Source organism: Bubalus kerabau, chromosome 2 (genome assembly GCF_029407905.1).
Source record: "Bubalus kerabau isolate K-KA32 ecotype Philippines breed swamp buffalo chromosome 2, PCC_UOA_SB_1v2, whole genome shotgun sequence".
In the NCBI taxonomy this organism is placed as follows: Eukaryota; Metazoa; Chordata; class Mammalia; order Artiodactyla; family Bovidae; genus Bubalus; species Bubalus kerabau.
The window spans coordinates 175,681,335-175,700,955 of record NC_073625.1 but is presented as its reverse complement, the minus strand read 5'-3'; the positions used below and the strand labels follow the sequence as shown (position 1 = coordinate 175,700,955).

At 40.4% G+C, this 19,621-nt stretch overlaps 1 protein-coding gene across 2 annotated transcripts in view; it reads right to left on the bottom strand.

Annotated features, from left to right (window-relative positions):
* Positions 1-19,621, bottom strand: part of LOC129644121 (nicotinamide/nicotinic acid mononucleotide adenylyltransferase 3-like) — a 118,816-nt gene that overhangs the window by 96,466 nt on the left and 2,729 nt on the right. For both annotated transcript variants that reach the window (XM_055569532.1, XM_055569531.1), the window contains exon 2: positions 13,534-13,683. In XM_055569532.1, coding sequence (XP_055425507.1) covers positions 13,534-13,683 — 150 coding nt within the window. The remainder of the gene's footprint in view (positions 1-13,533; positions 13,684-19,621) is intronic.

Genomic DNA, 19,621 nt, shown 5'->3' with positions numbered 1-19,621 from the left:
TGAAGCTGTAACGAACGTCTGAGTACAGGTTTTGTGCAAACATGAGTTTTCATGTCTCTGGGATAAATGCCCATGAGTGCAACCGCTGGGTTATATGGTAGTTGCACTTTTAGTTCCACAGGAAACTGCCAAACTGTTTTCCAGAGTGGTTGAGCCATTTTACATTCCCAACAGCATTTACAAATGGTCTTGTTCTCTGCATTCTTTCAAGCATTTAGTGTTGTCATTATTTTTTATTTTAGCTATTTTGATAGGTGTATGATAATACCCTTTTATGTTTATAAAGGAGTTACATTTCCCTAATGACTAATGTTGCCAAACACCTTTTCATGTGTTTATTTGCCATCCGTATATCCTCTTCAGTGAAATGTGCCTTTGTGTCTTTGGCCCATTTCCTTATTAGGGTGTTTGTGTTTTTATTAAATTTTTAGAATTCTTTTTCCTAAAGTGAGTTGAAATTGGTATATAACATTATATTAGTCTCAAGTGTACAACATAATAATTTGGTATTTGTATACACTACAAAATGATCACCACAGTAAGTCTAGTTACCATCCATCATACAATTGGCCCCCTTCCCCATTTAGCAGCCCCTTCAAACCCCTTCCCCCCGGTAACCACTAATCTCATCTCGGTATCTATGAATTTGTTTTTGTTTTGTCTGTTCCTTTGTTTTGTTTTTATAGATTGCACATATAAGTGAAATCATATGGTACTTGTCTTTCTCTGTCTGACTTATTTCACTTAGCATGATACCCTCTAAGTCTATCCATGTTGTTGCAGGTGGCAAGATTTTCTTGTTTATGGCTCAGTTAATAGTCCATTGTGTATACATATTACTTCTTCTATATCCATTTATCTATACATGGGCACTTAGGTTATACCCATATCTTGACTATTGTAAATAATGCTGCAATGAGGATATATCTTTTAAAATCAGTGTTTTCATGTTCTTTGGAGAAATACCCAGAAGTGGAATAGCTAGGTCATATGATAACTCTATTTTTAGTCTTCTGAGGAACCTCCAAACTTTTTTTTTAATAGTGACTGCACCAATTTACATTCCCACCAACAGGGTACTGGGGTGAGATTCTTTATATATTCTGTACACTAGTTTTTTGTGGGCTTTGTGGTTTGCAATTTCAACTCCTTTTGAAGAATCAAGCAGCAAAAAATTAAACAAAAAATATTGATTTGTTTTAGTTTTCTATCTGTTTGGGGAAAGGAGAAGAGTGTGGGGAATGAGGGGGGAAAGTGGGAGGCATTTCATGGTTTATGAGGATATGAGCAATGGCTCCCATTTTTCACAGCATGTACACATGAACTGCAGTGAGGCAGATGGAAACCAGAATGCGGGCAGTCAGGCAGTGTCTGAGGGCCCGATATGAAGCACACTCACAGGTAAGGCTCTGTTCACCCCCTACCCTGGCACAACCAAGTCTGGCACGAGAGTCCATGCTGTGGAAACTGCCCACTTAGAGACTCTTTCAGGATAAGGAAAATGCTGATTTGTTATTAAATCAGAAAAGCATCTCCTCTTGAAAGAATGTGAAACCCTTAAAGCCTCACAAGATAAGGAACAAATTATCTTGGTTCCAAACAATTGCTGGAGTAATTCAACATTCTTAAATCTATCTTCTCCAGAAAAATCTCTTAAATTAGAAATGTGAAAATGAAGAGTTTTTCAGACCAGGCTGGAGGACTGCCCATGAATATATATTAAAATCACTCTATCTGATTAATAAGTGTCCATGTGAGCCCAAGATTAAGATAACATGCTGAGCTTATATAATATTTACTCACTGTCTGATGATATCTCCAAAAGCCCAGAAGACCCAGATCTGGGGTTGCCGCTGCCTTAAATAGAATTATTATAGCTTAATTTCCCTCTTTATCTCAGATTGTAATGTACCAGTGTATCATGGTGCATTTAATTCTCTCTATATTCATTGTGTAATAGAGGATCAACATTAAAGTCACAGGGGTAGCACACTGGACACTGACCAGACATTTTTATTTAACACAGAAAAATGCTGGTGTAAATGATATTGAAATAAATATGCTCTGACTTAAAATGCAAGTTCCTGAAAGGAAATCCTGGGAGCCATAAAATACCTTTCCCCTCCTCAAGGTTGTCCAAAGGGAAAAAAGTCAGACAAGGCTTTCAACCGGGTTGTTATCTTTATGATGCAATTTAATCTGGGATGCTACAAACACGCGGGGCAGGATCGTTAAGCAATAACATCATAAAATATCAAGAAGGGACTAAAGAAAACAGGAGAAACTGTTTTGCGGTTTTCTCACTTCCACGCAAAGATGTGAGAATATTATGTTAACCTGTCTGGTGACCACAGGGAACTGCTCTGAGCCTGCACTGGGTGGGGCCTGCTCAGATGCAAGCAGAGAGACCAAGTGTATTGGGTTTGTCATGTGGGTTAGACCCTTCACGTGTGTCATCTCATTTAGGCCTTTTGATAAATAACTTTTAAGATTAGGAGACATTTTCCTCATTTATCTGTTTATTCATGTAATTAATACACTGTTTTATATCAATATAGATTCAAGGACTGTTACTTTATTCAATAAGTTATAATGTTTAACTTCATTATTTGTTTTTATGCTCAAATTATCCTATATTTTATCAGTGGGAACCCCTTCAAGCTGGCTCTTGTGTGCCATGGACATTTAGACATGTCCCCATTATTGAAGTACTTTCAGATTTTCTGGTACCACAGGATGTTCCAAGTTAAACATCTTCCTTGCCCCAGCCCCAGAACTGACCGTTTTTCCAAGGAGAGCTTTTCATACAGGATAGTATTTAGAAACCAAGATTAGAAATGTTAGAAGGTACTATTGCTACTGGAGTATAATTATTTCTGACCCTCTCAGCATATAGGAATAAGCTACAGATGTATATGTATGTGCGTCTGTATGCATACTGACAAGACATATCTGTTTATCTATCTAATCTAGTTTACCTATCTATCCATGAATTCACATTAATACCTTCAATGGCAATCCCACACCTCGAGGGTATTTCTAAGTTCCTTCTGTTCTATCTGTAACTCCATTGTTCAAGAGAAGCCTGACTTTCATTATCCATAAGATATTTAATTATTAATCCTAGGATACCTAGGATTGGGCTTCCCTCACAGCTCAGTTGGTAAAGAATCTGCCTGCAATGCAGGAGACCTGGGTTTGATCCCTGGGTTGGGAAGATTCCCTGGAGAAGAAATGGCAACCCACTCCAGTATTCTTGCCTGGAGAATCCAATGGACAGAAGAGCCTGGCAGGCTACAGCCCATGGGGTCACAAGAGTCTGATACAACTTTGTGACTAAACCACCACCAGGATACCTAAAAAAGAGTTTTAGACTGTTAGCCCATAACTCAGGGAGAAAGAAATCTACTTATTACAGTTGAATATTTGTTTACATTTGATTTTGTGATCCCAAGCAATGCGGCAACCAACCATCTTTTAAACATAAAGCTCATATTTGCAGCTTTTCTTGAGAAATCAGAAGGTATGGCTCTCCCCACCTTTGGACAGGGCATGAGTGCTTTCCCAGGGTTTGATGTCTCCCCTACAAATAATCCCTTCTTGCTCTTGCACATTCAAACCCCACGTCACCTGGACCTCTGCCATTCCTGGAAGGACTGTCTCCACCACTGCCTCCTTTTCCTCTCTCTCATTCCCTCCTTTCTGGTGGTCAGTGCTGCCACTCCAATAAAAGCATTCACAAAGAACTGGCTCCATGCTGCTAACCCCATATACATGATTTTTTCAGCTTTGTTTAACTTGACCCCTTAGTAGCACTGACACGGGATGCCCCATCTTTCCTGTGACAAAACTGCTCTGGTTCCTTCCCACTTGGTGGCCTCCTCACTCTCCTGCACAAGCTCACCCTCCTTTGTTCATTTCAGCTCAGTTCAGTCGCTCAGTTGTGTCCGACTCTTTGTGACCCCATGGACTGCAGCACACCAGGCCTCCCTGTCCATCACCAACTCCCAGGGTCTACTCAAACTTATATCCATAGTTAGTGATGCCATCCAACCATCTCATCCTCTGTTGCCCCCTTCTCCTCCTGCCTTCAATCTTTCCCAGCATCAGGGTCTTTTCCAGTGAATCAGTTCTTGGCATCAGGTGGCCAAAGTATTGGAGTTTCAGCTTCAGCATGAGTCCTTCCAATGAATATTCAGGGCTGATTTCCTTTAGGATGGACTGGTTGGATCTCCTCACAGTCCAAGGGACTCTCAAGAGTTTTCTTCAACACCACAGTTCAAAAGCATCAATTCTTCGGCACTCAAGCTTTCTTTATAGTCCAACTTGCACATCCATACTTGACTATCGGAAAAATCATAGCTTTACTAGATGGACCTTGGTCGGCAAAGTAATGTCTTTGTTTTTTAATATGTTCTCTAGGTTGGTCATAGCTTTTCTTCCAAGGAGCAAGCATGTTTCAATTTCATTGCTGCAGTCACGAGCTGCAGTGATTTTGGAGCCCAAGAAAATAAAGTCTGTCACTGTTTCCGTTGTTTCCCCATCTATTTGCCATGAAGCAATGGGACCAGATGCCATGATCTTAGTTTTCTGAATGTTGAGCTTTAAGCCAACTTTTTCAATCTCTTTTTTCACTTTCATCAAGAGGCTCTTTAGTTCATCTTTGTTTTCTGCCATAAAGGTGGTGTCATTTGCATATCTGAGGTTGTTGATATTTCTCTCAGCAGTCTTGATTCCAGCTTGTGCTTCATCCAGCCTGGCATTTCACATGATGTACTCTGCATATAAGTTAAATAAGCAGGGTGACAACATGCAGGCTTGACGTATTCCTTTTCCTATTTGGAACCAGTCTGTTGTTCCATGTCCAGTTCTAACTGTTGCTTCTTGACCTGCATACAGATTTCTCAGGAGGCAGGTGAGGTGGAGTGGTATTCCCATCTCTTTAAGAATTTTCCACAGTTTGTTGTGATCCACACAGTCAAGGGCTTTGGCATAGTTAATAAAGCAGAAGTAGATTTTTTTTCCCCCTGGAATTCTCTTGCTTTTTCGATGATCCAACGGATGTTGGCAATTTGATCTCTGGTTCCTCTGCCCTCCTTTGTGGGGCTGCTAAATGTTGTGGCCCCCTGGAGTTTACGGCTCCTATGGCTCTCTCTGTGATCTCACTTACCCCAATGGGTATCTTCATTTATAACATACAGGGAACTTGCAAACGTCCATCTCCACGCCTGTTTTCTCTGAGTTCTAGTCACTGCCTTCTCTCAGATGTTTCACAAGTCTCTCAAAGTCAACAGATATGAAGCTGAACTTGTTCCTCCCCAAGTCTGCTCTACCTCCAGACTCTTTCTGCTGTGGTGGCGCTTTCTCTATTCCCCAGACCCAATCCATTAAGAGGTCAGCTTGAATCTCTAATGATCTTCCTCATCTGCCAACTTCTTTTCATTGCCATGTCACCCTCTCATCCAAAGTGTTGCTCCAGTGGCTCGCCTCCCTTCCCTAACTCTACAGTGTAGTATGTTGTGTGTGTGTGGGGCGGGGGCGCAGCCAGAAAGAGGAGGGAGGGAAATGCAGATTTTCTCACAGCTCTTAGGATGAAAAGAAGACTGCTCAACAACGGCCCGCAAGGCCCTCATGTTTCCTGACCTCCTACAGCACTCCCCTCTGTTCTTGCTTCTCAGCTATCGCATCTGTTCATCCCTCAGTGGGCAGCCATGTCCTCTTCCCCATGGGGCATTTGTACATGGGCTTTCTTGGTCAAAGAATGCCCTTTTCTTGCATCCCCTAACCCCAGCCAACTCAATTTCAACCTAAAATGTGCCTCACTATTCTTCTCCAGCTCAGTCCTTCCATTTTCAGAAACACTTTCCCTGGACTCGCTGTCTGTGTCTAGCTGCCTCCCTGTTTACACTGATAGCATTAGGAACTTGGCTCAAAGGCATTTTTACCTCTGTGGGATCTGATTAACACCTGCTTTCCTGTTACAGACTGAATACCTCTGTCCCCTCCCTAATTCATATTTGGGACCCTACTCTCTGATGTGATGATATTAGGAGATGAGGCCTTTGTGAGAGTCACGAGGGTGGGGCCCTCATGACTGGGATTCATGCCCCTATAAGAGTCATGAAAGAGCTTGCTTTCTCTCTCTGCTCTCTTCCATATGAGGACATGATGAGAAGTTGGAGTCTGCAATTTTGAAGAGGACTCTCAGCAGAACCCAATCATGCTGGCACCTTGATCTCAGATTTCCAGCCTCCAGACTGTGAGAAGTAAATTTCTCTTGTTTACAAGCTACCCAGTCATGGCATTTTTGCTTATAGCAGCCTAAACTGACCAAGGCACTCCCCTAGGGCCACAGGGTCCACTCTTGTTATCTCTGCTTCTAGCACAGTTCCCAGCAAGACATGTGCTCAAGAAGCTTGTTGAGTAAATGGAGACAACATGATGTGGTGGCTACAAGCACAGACTCGGGGGAAGACTGGCTCTACCCTGTGTGTGATGTCAGGCAAGTCACTCAAATTCTCTGAGCCTCAGCTTCCCCATCTGTTAAACAGGGAGAGTGGCAGCACTCACCTCATAGGGCTGTTATGAAGATTCAATGATCTTTGTTTAAATGTAATGCATTCAGAATACTATCTGACAAATAGTAAGGATGATGTGTGTTTGTTAAACATGTAAAATGGACAGGTACTAAATAGTCATTGAATGAATAAGTATTAATGAACCAGAAAGAAAATATGATTTTAAACAAGAAATACAAGTGGGGTGTTGCTCACATATAGGCCAATGGCCAAATCGTGTTGACTAGAAATAACAAACCAAGTAACAGAAAACAAGACTTAAATTTTATTCAACCTGCATTTGTAAGTCTGTGACTACATGCTGGGAAAACAACTTCTTGCAACTGGGAATACATCCGACATCTTAAGAGAAATGGGGACTCAGATTCTTAATATATTCAATGAAAGCTTTAGGTATACCTGATGCTATTGACTAGTCATAGGTAGGGCTGAATTATTTCTGTCAAAAATCAGCAAAACAAGAATAAAACTCCCAAATGAACTTTTTATAAACCACCCACAGCTACCACACAAATTCATCCATCAAAGGTTTGAGAATCTTCTTTGAGAGGTCCCCATGCAGCACCCAGTGCAAGGCAAGAAAGCACCGTGACTAGAAGACAACACTATAAAACACAGAAATCACACATTCCTACCAGCCCTTATCATATTCTCGAACATTCTTTCAAGTAAAGGAATATTAAAAAATAATATCTGGTTCATCATTTCTTCCTTTGAGCATGTATAACTTTGTCAGGGTATTAACAATGAAAACCTTCAGGTCTAGTTTTCATCCAATGTATAATTTTTTTTTTTTCACTATAAAGGGGTGTATTATCATAGGACTAAAGACAGTTAAAAAGTTTTTGATATAGTGTTTCTGTCAGTTTTTAAGGTTTTGTTGTTGCTTTGGGAGAAAAAAAAAAGGAAGGACAGTTGTGGTATTAAGAAAGGGTGCTTGGCAAAGGGGAAAGAGCTCAAAACAACAAAGTAATTAGAGCTACTGCAGCAAACTAGGAAGACACTATTAGTTTCTACTTAAAGGTACTACATAAATTGCTTTAGCTTGTTTAGTTCAATTTATATGCACACAATATCGAATTAAAATTGTGAGTTGTTTCAGTGAAAATGTACCAACAGAAGGGAGATTTCATTTTCTTCATGAAGAAAGAAAGTCAGCTGTGAGGCCAGATTTTCATCCAGCCTTAATTGTGAGCTGATTCTGATTGAGAGAAAAGGCTCTGCTTAAATATTTGTCCCAGGAGAGACAAAGGGTTGGGTGAAGACTTGGTGCACAGTTCTGCTGGCTGTGGGAGGCTGCAGCCAGCAACTGGGGCTGGGAGACGGGGAAACCGAAGCCAAGCTGTGCAGAGAAGAAATTCACACCACACACCGAGACCTGGTCCTCCCTACCTTACCAGCCTCATCTCCCTCCCACGTGCTGGAACGAGATTCTCTTCCACCTCCACATTTTACCTGTGCTGCTTTCTCTGCAGACAGTGCCCTCTAAACAGTGCTTGGCTAAGTCTCTTATGTTCTTTAAGCCTTTGGTGTCACCCTCCAAAAAGCTCTCTCCAACCCTCAGGTGGGAGACATCTCTCCTCCGCACCTAGTGCCACAGTCATGTATTTCTCATCACTTATGCTGTGTATCCAGTTTGGGCAGGAGATGCAATTTAATCAATTCTATTTCTAGCAACAGTGCCTGGCGTGAAGAAGACACAGTAGGTATCTGAATAATGTTGAAAGATGTCAACCTGCTGGGTAACACGCAAAGACACAGCCAGCAGAATCCATTCTGGATTTTCAATAATGACTGGGTACTTTCTATGAAGGAATGATTGAGAATAAAGGCAAAAAGATGCTTGAGGTCCTACGTGAGGCCCCTCTACCTATTAATACCTTAAATAATAGGGTTCAGGTTAGTCTAATTTGTCTCCCACCCACTTCCCTGTTTTGGGTCATGCTTTTGGTAGTGTCTTATTTAAAAATTTTTTTTATTGAACATCAGGTCACAAAGATTTTCTATGTTTTCTTCTAGTTATAGGTTTTTACATTAAAGTTTATGATCCATTTTGAGTTAGCTTTTATATATGGTACAGGCTTTGGGTTGAGTGTTTTCTCTGGGGCGAGGGTGACAGATGAATATTCAGTAGTTCCACACCTATTGGTGAAGGTGAAAGAGGAGAGTGAAAAACCTGGCTTAAAACCCAACATTCAAAAAACAAAGATCATGGCATCTGGTCCTATCACTTCATGGCAAATAGATGGGGAAAAAGTGGAAACGGTGGCAGACTTCCTTAGGCTCCAAAATCAACGTGGATGGTGACTGCAGCCACGAAATTAAAAAATGCTTTCTCCTTGGAAGAACTGCTATGACAAGCCTACACAGGGTTTTGCCAAGAAAGGTCCCTATAGTCAAAGCTATGTTTTTTCCAGTAGTCATGTATAGATATGAGTGGGATCATAAAGAAGGCTGAGCACTGAACAATGATACTTTTGAACTGTGGTGCTGGAGAAGACTCTTGAGAGTCCCTTGGATAGCAAGGAGATCAAACCAGTCAGTCCTGAAGGAAATTAACCCTGAATATTTATTGGAAGGACTGATGCTGAAGCTGAGCTCCAATACTCTGGCCAGCTGATGCAAAGAGCCGACTTATTGGAAAAGACTCTGATGCTGGGAAAGATTGAGGGCAAGAGAAGGGGGTGACAGAAGATGAGATGGTTGGATGGCATCACTGACTCAATGGACATGAGTTTGAGCAAACTCAGGGAGATAGTGAAGGACAGGGAAGCCTGGCATGCTGCAGTCTATGTGGTCACAGAGAATCGGACACAACTTAGTGACTGAACAACAATTTTTTGAAAAGATTATTCTTTCTCTTCTGCATTGTCCTTTGCAATTTTGTCAAAAAATCAATTGTCTATGTCAGTGGGGAGAAAAATTTGGTGTTTTCTATTCTGTAACATCGATCTATTTAACTATTTTCACAACAATACCACACTGTAACAAGTACTGTAACTTTATAATTAGTCTTAAAATCCAGTAACTTAATCTCCCAACTTTGTTATTCTTTTTAAAAATTATTTTTGTGCATTTCCATATTAATTTTACAATTAGCTTATCATTTTTTACCAAGAAAAGCTTACTGGGGTTGAGTTGAATCTATACGTAAATTTGGGGAAAATTGAAATTTTAACACTGTTGAGTTTTCCAACCCACAAAACAAGGCATGTCTCTCTATTTTAATAAGGTTGTCTTTATCTCAACAATGTTTTGTCGCTTTTAGCATATAGGTCTTGTACACTTTTGCTGGATTTATCTCTATTTATTTTTTCTATGCTATTGGGAATGGCAACCCACTTCAGTATTCTTGCCTCTTCTTCATATCTTCTGCTTCTGTTAGGTCCCTACCATTTATGTCCTTTATTGAGCCCATCTTTGCATGAAATGTTCCCTTGGTATCTCTAATTTTCTTGAAGAGATCTCTGCTGAAGAAGAGGTGGCAAGACTACACAGAAGAACTGTACAAAAAAGATCTTCATGACCCAGATAATCATGATGGTGGGATCACTCACCTAAAGCCAGGCATCCTGGAATGTGAAATCAAGTGGGCCTTAGGAAGCATCACTACGAACAAAGCTAGTGGAGGTGATGGAATTCCAGTTGAGCTATTTCAAATCCTGAAAGATGATGCTGTGAAAGTGCTGCACTCAATATGCCAGCAAATTTGGAAAACTCAGCAGTGGCCACAGGACTGGAAAAGGTCAGTTTTCATTCTTCTTAGATTATGATGTATATTCTTAATCAAAGTATATTCTGATTCTATTTTATCTCCTTTGAATCCTTATGAGTTAAAACTGTTTGCCTTTTTTTTAGTGGTTGCATTAGCGTTTATAATATGTATCTTTACCTTATTTCAGTCTACCTGTAAGTGATATTATATCACTTCATGTATAGAATAGAAACCTTACAATAGTATTCTTCTATTACTCCCCTCCCAGTTTTTTTTTGATACTGTTGTCATAAATTTTACTTCTACATGTTATAAACTCCATAATACATTGTTAGTTTTGTTTAAATGGTCAATTATCTTTTAAAGAAATTTAAATAATAAACAACTTATATAATTGCCCACGTAGTTATCAATGCTCTGTATTCCTTTGTGGGGATCCATTTTTCCATTTGGTATCATCTTCCTTCTGCCTAAAGGACTTTGGTATCTCTCATGGTGCAGGTTTGCTGGTGGTGACATCATCCAGATTCTATAGATTTGAAAATGTCTTTACTTTGTTTTGAAAGATATTTTTGCCAGATATAGAATCCTAGATTGACAGGTTTTTTCTTTCAGTACTTTAAAGATCTTTTCCACTGAACTCCCTTATGCTGAATTCAGAAGCAAGAAATTTACTATCTTCCTTATTTGTTCTTCTGTAGCTGCCACTCCAGGACTCTTGCCTGGAAAATCCCATGGACGGAGGAGCCTGGTAGGCTGCAGTCCATGGGGTTGCTGAGGGTTGGACACGACTGAGCGACTTCACTTTCATTTTTCACTTTCATGCATTGGAGAAGGAAATGGCAACCCACTTCAGTGTTCTTGCCTGGAGAATCCCACGGTTGGGGGAGCCTGGTGGGCTGCCATCTGCGGGGTCACACAGAGTCGGACACGACTGAAGCGACTAAGCGACTTAGCTGTAGCAGCAGCTGCCTTTAAGGTTTTCCCTTTATTATCTGTTTTGAGAAATTTGATTATTATATACCCTGGTGTTGTTTTCTTCATGTTTCTTGTGCTTGCGGTTTGTTGAGCTACTTCATGAAATCTGCTTTCATCAAATTTGAAAACATTTCAGTGATTACTTTTTCAAATATTTTTCCTGTTCTTCCTATTTTTTTCCTTCTATTGAACTAGTTCAATTACAAGTATATTAGGATGATTTAAATTATCTTGTACTCTTTTCTTTCTTTTTAAAAATTCTTTTTTCTCTTTATGTTTCATTTTGAATTGTTCCAGTTTGGATGGGTAGTTTTATCTTCACGTTCACTAATTTTTCTTCTGCAACGTTTAATCTGTTGTTAATCCTAACCAGTTTAATTTTCATCTCACATCCTGTAGTTTTAATCTCTAGATATTTGAGTCTTTTTTATATTTTCCATGTCTCTACTTAATTTTTGAACATATGTAACTATAGTAAATTTTAAGATCCTTGTCTGCTAATTCTAACATCTGCATCAGTTTTGGTTCAATTTTCATTGATTGATTTTTCTCCTCATTATGGATGTGAGTATAGATTTCAATTATTTTTTTCCACAGAAAACCAAACTGCCCTCCAAAAATGTTTTATCATTTCCCATCACTACCAATACATGGGAGTGTTCGTTTCCCTCCCTCTCCTGCCAACTGAATTTGACAGCCTTTAATCTTTGTCAATCTCACACTATTTACTCCTAAAATAGATACTTATTTTTCTAATTAAAAACTTTTTTTGGCTGCACTATGCAGCATGTGGATAGTTCCCAGACCAGGGACTGAACCCATGCCCATTTTAGTTCCCAGACCAGGGACTGAACCTGTGCCCTCTGCAGCATAAGTGTGAAGTCAACCACTGGACTACCAGGGAAGTCCCACAAGAGATATTTATTGAGCACCAACTATAAGCCTAGTGACAGATGGTGGCAATTGTGTAGTGTTTAAGCAGTCATAGTAGCTGCCCACATGGTGCTTATTATCTTGTGGTGCTTACTTTTTTATTTGCATTTCATTGATTATTAGCAATCATAGTTGAGAAATTTTTCTCAAGTTTATTGTCCAGTTATATTTCTTCTTTGCATATGGCTTACTAATGTTTACTGACCAGTTTCAAGTGAATTGTTTGGATTTTTACTCTTATGTAACAGCTATTCATTTACTAAGAATAAATACCTATTTCACTTTTTGAATAATTAAAAATATCTTATAAACAATGATTTTTTAAAATAAATTAACATTTGTATGCAATTTCTTTGAAGAAATGGTTTACATGTTACTCAAACATTTTTTTCTATATTGAAAGTAAACAGAAATTGATTTTGGTATTAAAAACATGGCCCTTAAAGACAAACATTTTTGAGCAATGCAAAAATACAAAACACATATATGAATACATAAGATATTGTGTTCTTGCTCAGTCATATCCAGCTCTTTGTGACCCCATGGACTGTAGCCTGCCAGGCTCCTCTGTCCATGGGATTTTTCAGGCAAAAATTCTGGAGTGGGTTGCCATTTCCTCCTCCAGACATAAGACAGACAAAAACACATAATGAATAAAACTTTCATATGTATCTGACATCAACAAATAAATGACTTACAGTCTTTAAAAATAATCAAGCAGATCCCAAATGCCATTTTACTCTTTTAATAATGAAATGGAAAGTCAAAGAGATGAAACATTCATAGATTAAACATTTCCAGCTGATTAGATATTTCTGGCAAAGCCAGGCCATCTGTATTAGAAATGCCCTATATACAAGACTTAATTTGTAATTGTCTAAGATCTATTCTTTCGAAGGAGAAAATGTCAAAATCCCCATTATAGAATATTTGCTTACCCACTGAAGAGTAGTAGCAGGAGTTCTCAAAGGCATGTGCTATGTATTCATCTGGCTGTTTGGGTAAATGCTTCCTAGGGCACCAGGAAGGATCCCCTGATTGAGACACAGGTTCTATAACAGGCCCGGTGTCTTTTTAGCATTCATGGTCAACATGAAGTGGACAGGGGGGTAGTGGATCCTGAGAAGCATTTCAACTCTATGGCCAGGGGTATGACTTACATACATCATATGGCTAAAGAGTGTTAGCCCTCTGAATATGATGGAAGAAATGTATGTCACCACTTATGCTATGAGCAGCTTTAATAATGGGGATGATGATAGCAGCCAGCAAAGCCCCCAAAAGCCCAACTCACCAATTCCTCCCATAGGCCTGGGCCCCTTGACTGACCTGTTTGGTGAAGGTGGTCTCTGGCCACCTCAAACAAGCGCAGGTGCATGTTGGTGATGGGGTTGAAGGAGCCACAGGCCAGGAGCACCACAGGGATTCGGCTCTTCATCCTGTCAGACACATCCACACCCGCTGCTGCAGCCACCCTGCCTTCATTGGGACAAAAACTCACGTCAGAGAGTTGGCACCAAGACAAGTGTACAATTGCTGAGATAACTGTGAAACTTGAATAGCATCTAAAAATTACAGTTAATGTGGATTTCTTGATTTTTATGATCGTCTGTTGTGGTTATGTAGGAAAATGGCCTTATCAGATATAAACAAAAAGTTTTTGTGGTTACAAAAGGAAAAGACAACTGTCCAAATCAGTGTCTCTGAACCACATACAGGCCATTATTTCTTACTTGTAAGATGACTGAGGAGGCAAGAATAACAACATTTACAGGAGGCTTAGCATGGTCAGGAACTGAGCCAAAGTATATCCCTTATCTCAACAAATCCTTCCAAGTCGATCCTGAGTGGTTACTTATAGGAGCTTAGAAGCTGCAAGGTCAAGACTGGAACCCAGGCAGCCTGACCTAGAAACCATGTTTTCTTGTAACCTCTATACTCTTCCTGTGCTTTGAGGGTCACCTTAGGGTCACCAGGGGCTTCCCTGGTGGCTCAGAGGTTAAAATGTCTGCCTGCAATGTGGGAGACCCGGGTTCAATCCCTGGGTCAGGAAGATCCCCTGGAGAAGGAAATGGCAACCCACTCCAGTATTCTTGCCTGGAGAATCCCATGGACAGAGGAGCCTGGTGGGCTACAGTCCATGGGGTCTCAAAGAGTCGGACACAACTGAGCGACTTCACTTTCACTTTCACTTTAGGGTCAAAAGGAGTATGTAAGATGCTCCAAATGCCACCTCTGATAGTCCAAATAGAAGTTACAATGCCCCAGAGCAGAGGAGTGGTACTTTTTAAAAACTTATTTTAAAATAATTTCAGACTTACCAAAAAAAGCTGCAAAATTTGTACAAAGAATTCCTATGCACAGAATCCCTAAATGTTAACATCTTAGCACACTTGTTATATATCATTTATTCTCTCTCTCCATATACACATGCATACATGTATATACCTATAAATAATTTTTTTCTGAAATGTCTGAAAATAAGTTGCAGACATAATATCTCTTTACCTCTAAATATTTCAGTATGTATTTTCTAAGAGCAAAGACATTTTCTTATATAACTGCAGAGGAATGATTAAAATCAGAAAATTAAGTACTATTAATTTACTATAAATTAAGTATAAATTAAGTACTATTAAGCTACAGTAGTATTATCTAATCTATAGATCTTCTCTGATTTCACCCATTGTTCTTTATCTGGAGTCCTAGCATTCTGAGGTGGGCAGGCTAACCCATTTGTCCTCTCACTCTGTAGCTTTCAGCACTGGGGAAAGTTGGTTAAAGTAAGGTTAAGGTAAAGAGGTTGAAGTTTAAGGTTAAAGTAAAGCAGAAAACAGCCTGGGCTCCAGGACAGGCTGGCAGACAGGGCTCTCTTAACTCTGAGGCATTGCCTCCTACAGTGTTGGTGAAGTGCTCAACTGGAGTTCAGGCCTTAGTTTGAATCCTAGTTCTGCCTCTAACTGGCTATGTGACCTAGTGCAAATCACAGTCCCTTTCAAGCCTTAGATTCTCCATATGCAGACATATGGAGTAATATGTCAGTAATAACGGGGACATTATTACTTACACTTACAGGGTTGTTGTAAGGATAAATGAACTATGGATGGAAAATGTCTGGGTGCACAGGAAGCATTTAATAAATAACCACTGTCACTGTGATGATGATGATGCAATGATAAAAAGGATGTTGCTGTTGACCACAGTGATGGAGGAGGGGAAGGGGAAAGGTGGTGGCAGTATGTTTGTGATTCAGTTCAGTTCAGACACTCAGTCATGTCTGACTCTTTGCAACCCCATGAACCACAGCACGCCAGGACTCCCTGTCCATCATCAACTCCCAAAGTCCACTCAAACCCATGTACATTGAGTCGGTGATGCCATCCAACCATCTCATCCTTTGTCATCCCCTTCTCCTCCTGCCTTTGATCTTTCCCAGCATCAGGGTCTTTTCATATGAGTCAGCTCTTCGCATCAGGTGGCCAAAGTATTGGAGTCTCAGCTTCAACATCAGTCCTACTAATGAACACCCAGGACTGATCTCCTTTAGGATGGACTGGTTGGATCTCCTTGCAGTCCAAGGGACTCTCAAGAGTCTTCTCCAACACCACAGGTCAAAAGCATCAATTCTTCAGCGCTCAGCTTTCTTTATAGTCCAACACTGACATCCATACATGACTACTGGAAAAACCACGGCTTTGACTAGACAGACCTTTGTTGACAAAGTAATATCTTTGCTTTTCAATATGCTGTATAGGTTGGTCATAACTTTCCTTCCAAGGAGTAAATGTCTTTTAATTTCATGACTGCAATCACGATCCACAGTGATTTTGGAGCCCAGAAAAATAAAGTCAGCCACTGTTTCCACTCTTTCCCCATCTATTTGCCATGAAGTGATGGGACTGGATGCCATAATCTTAGTTTTCTGAATGTTGAGCTTTAAGCCAACTTTTTCACTCTCCTCTTTCACTTTCATCAAGAGGCTCTTTAGTTCTTCTTCACTTTCTGCCATAAAGGTAGTGTCATCTGTGTATCTGAGGTTATTGATATTTCTCCTGGCAATCTTGATTCCAGCATGTGCTTACTCCAGCCCAGCGTTTCTCATGATGTACTTTGCATATAAGTTAAATAAGCAGGGTGACAATATACAGCCTTGACGTACTCCTTTTCCTATTTGGAACCAGTCTGCTGTTCCATATCCAGTTCTAACTGTTGCTTCCTGACCTGCATACACATTTCTCAAGAGGCAGGTCAGGTGGTCTGGTATTCCCATGTCTTTCAGAATTTTCCACAGTCTATTGTGATCCACACAGTCAAAGGCTTTGGCATAGTCAATAAAGCAGAAATAGATATTTTTCTGGAACTCTCTTGCTTTTTCCATGATCCAGTGGATGTTGGCAATTTGATCTCTGGTTCCTCTGCCTTTTCTAAAACCAGCTTGAACATCTGGAAGTTCACAGTTCATGTATTGCTGAAGCCTGGCTTGGAGAATTTTGAGCATTACTTTACTAGCGTGTGAGATGAGTGCAATTGTGCAGTAGTTTGAGCATTCTTTGGCATTGCCTTTCTTTGGGATTGGAATGAAAACTGACCTTTTCCAGTCCTGTGGCCACTGCTGAGTTTTCCAAATTTGCTGGCATAGTGAGTGCAGCACTTTCACAGCATCATCTTTCAGGATTTGAAATAACTGAAATTCCATCACTTCCACTAGCTTTGTTCGTAGTGATGCTTCCTAAGGCCCACTTGACTTCACATTCCAGATGTCTGGCTCTAGGTGAGTGATCATACCATCCTGATTATCTTGGTTGTGAAGCTCTTTTTTGTACAGTTCTTCTGTGTATTCTTGCCACCTCTTATTCATATCTTTTGCTTCTGTTAGGTCCCTACCATTTCTGTCCTTTATTGAGCCCATCTTTGCATGAAATGTTCCCTATCTCTAATTTTCTTGAAGAGATCTCTGCTGCTGCTGCTGCTAAGTCGCTTCAGCCATGTCCAGACTCTGTGTGACCCCATAGATGGCAGCCCACTAGGCTCCTCTCTCCATAGGATTCTCCAGGCAAGAACACTGGAGTGGGTTGCCATTTCCTTCTCCAATGAATGAAAATGAAAAGTGAAAGTGAAGTCACTCAGTCATGTCTGACTCTTCACGACCCCATGGACTGCAGCCTACCAGGCTCCTCTGCCCATGGGATTTTCCAGGCAAGAGTACTGGAGTGGGTTGCCATTGCCTTCTCTGAAGAGATCTCTAGTCTTTCCCATTCTATTGTTTTCCTCTATTTCTTTGCACTGATTACTGAGGAAGGCTTTCTTATCTCCCCTTGCTATTCTTTGGAACTCTGCATTCAAATGGGTATATCTTTCCTTTTCTCCTTTGCTTTTTGCTTCCCTTCTTTTCTATTTTCTTTTTTTTAAATTTATTTTATTTTTAAACTTTACAAAATTGTATTAGTTTTGCCAAATATCAAAATGAATCCACCACAGGTATACATGTGTTCCCCATCCTGAACCCTCTTCCCTCCTTCCTCCCCATACCATCCCTCTGGGTCGTCCCAGTGCACTAGCCCCAAGCATCCAGTATCGTGCATCGAACCTGGACTGGCAACTCATTTCATACATGATATTTTACATGTTTCAATGCCATTCTCCCAAATCTTCCCACCCTCTCCCTCTCCCACAGAGTCAATAAGACTGTTCTATACATCAGTGTCTCTTTTGCCGTCTCGTACACAGGGTTATTGTTACCATCTTTCTAAATTCCATATATATGCGTTAGGATAGTGTATTGGTGTTTTTCTTTCTGGCTTACTTCACTCTGTATAATAGGCTCCAGTTTCATCCACCTCATTAGAACTGATTCAAATGTAGTCTTTTTAATGGCTGAGTAATACTCCATTGTGTATATGTACCATAGCTTTCTTATCCATTCTTTTCACAGCTATTTTTAAGGCCTCCTCAGACAGCCATTTTGCTTTTTTGCATTTCTTTTCTTGGGGAAGTGGTCAACCACTTCCTTGATTCCTGTCTCCTGTACAATATCATGAACCTCCATCCATGGTTCATCAGGCACTCTGATTATCAGATCTAGTCCCTTAAATCTATTTCTCACTTCCACTGTATAATCATAAGGAATTTGATTTAGGTCATACCTGAATGGTCTAGTGGATTTCTCCACTTTCTTCAATTTCAGTCTGAATTTGGCAATAAGGAGTTCATGATCTGAGCCACAGTCAGCTCCTGGTCTTGTTTTTGCTGACTGTATAGAGCTTCTCCATCTTTGGCTGCAAAGAATATAATCAATCTGATTTCGGTGTTGACCATCTGGTGACGTCCATGTTTAGAGTCTTCTCTTGTGTTGTTGGAAGAGGGTGTTTGCTATGACCAGTGGGTTCTCTTGGCAAAACTCTATTACCCTTTGCCCTGCTTCATTCTGTACTCCAAGGCCAAATTTGCCTGTTACTCCAGGTGTTTCTTGACTTCCTTCTTTTGCATTCCAGTCCCCTATAATGAAAAGGACATCTTTTTTGGGTGTTAGTTCTAGGAGTTCTTGTAGGTCTTCATACAATTTTTCATGTTCAGCTTCTTCAGCATTACTGGTTGGGGCATAGACTTGGATTATCGTGATATTGAATGGTTTGCCTTGGAGACGAACAGAGATCATTCTGTCATTTTTGAGATTGCATCCAAGTACTGCATTTCGGACTTTTTTGTTGACCATGATGGCTACTCCATTTCTTTTAAGGGATTCCTGCCCACAGTAGTAGATATAATGGTCATCTGAGTTAAATTCACCCATTCCAGTCCATTTTAGTTCACTGATTCCTATAATTTCAATGTTCACTCTTGCCATCTCCTGTTTGACCACTTCCAATTTGCCTTGATTCATGGAACTAACATTCCAGGTTCCTATGCAATATTGCTCTTTACAGCATCAAACCTGGCTTCTATCACCAGTCCCATCCACAATGGGGTGTTGTTCTTGCTTTGGCTCCATCCCTTTTTTCCTTCTGGAGTTATTTCTCCACTGATCTCCAGTAGCATATTGGGGACCTACCAACCTGGGGAGTTCATCTTTCAGTGTCCTATCTTTTTGCCTTTTCATACTGTTCATGGGGTTCTCAAGGCAAGAATACTGAAGTGGTTTGCCATTCCCTTCTCCAATGGACCACATTCTGTCACATTCTGTCAGATCTCTCCACCATGACCCATCCGTCTTGGGTAGCCCCACACAGCATGGCTTAGTTTCACTGAGTTAAACAAGGCTGTGGTCCATGTGATTGGCTAGCTGTCTGTGATTGTGATTTCAGTCTATCTGCCCTCTGATGCCCTCTCTCAGTGCCCACCATCTTACTTGGGTTTTTCTTGGCAGTTTTCAAAAAGGCTCCTTGTGACCCTCACTTGCTGGTATTTACCTGTAGACCCC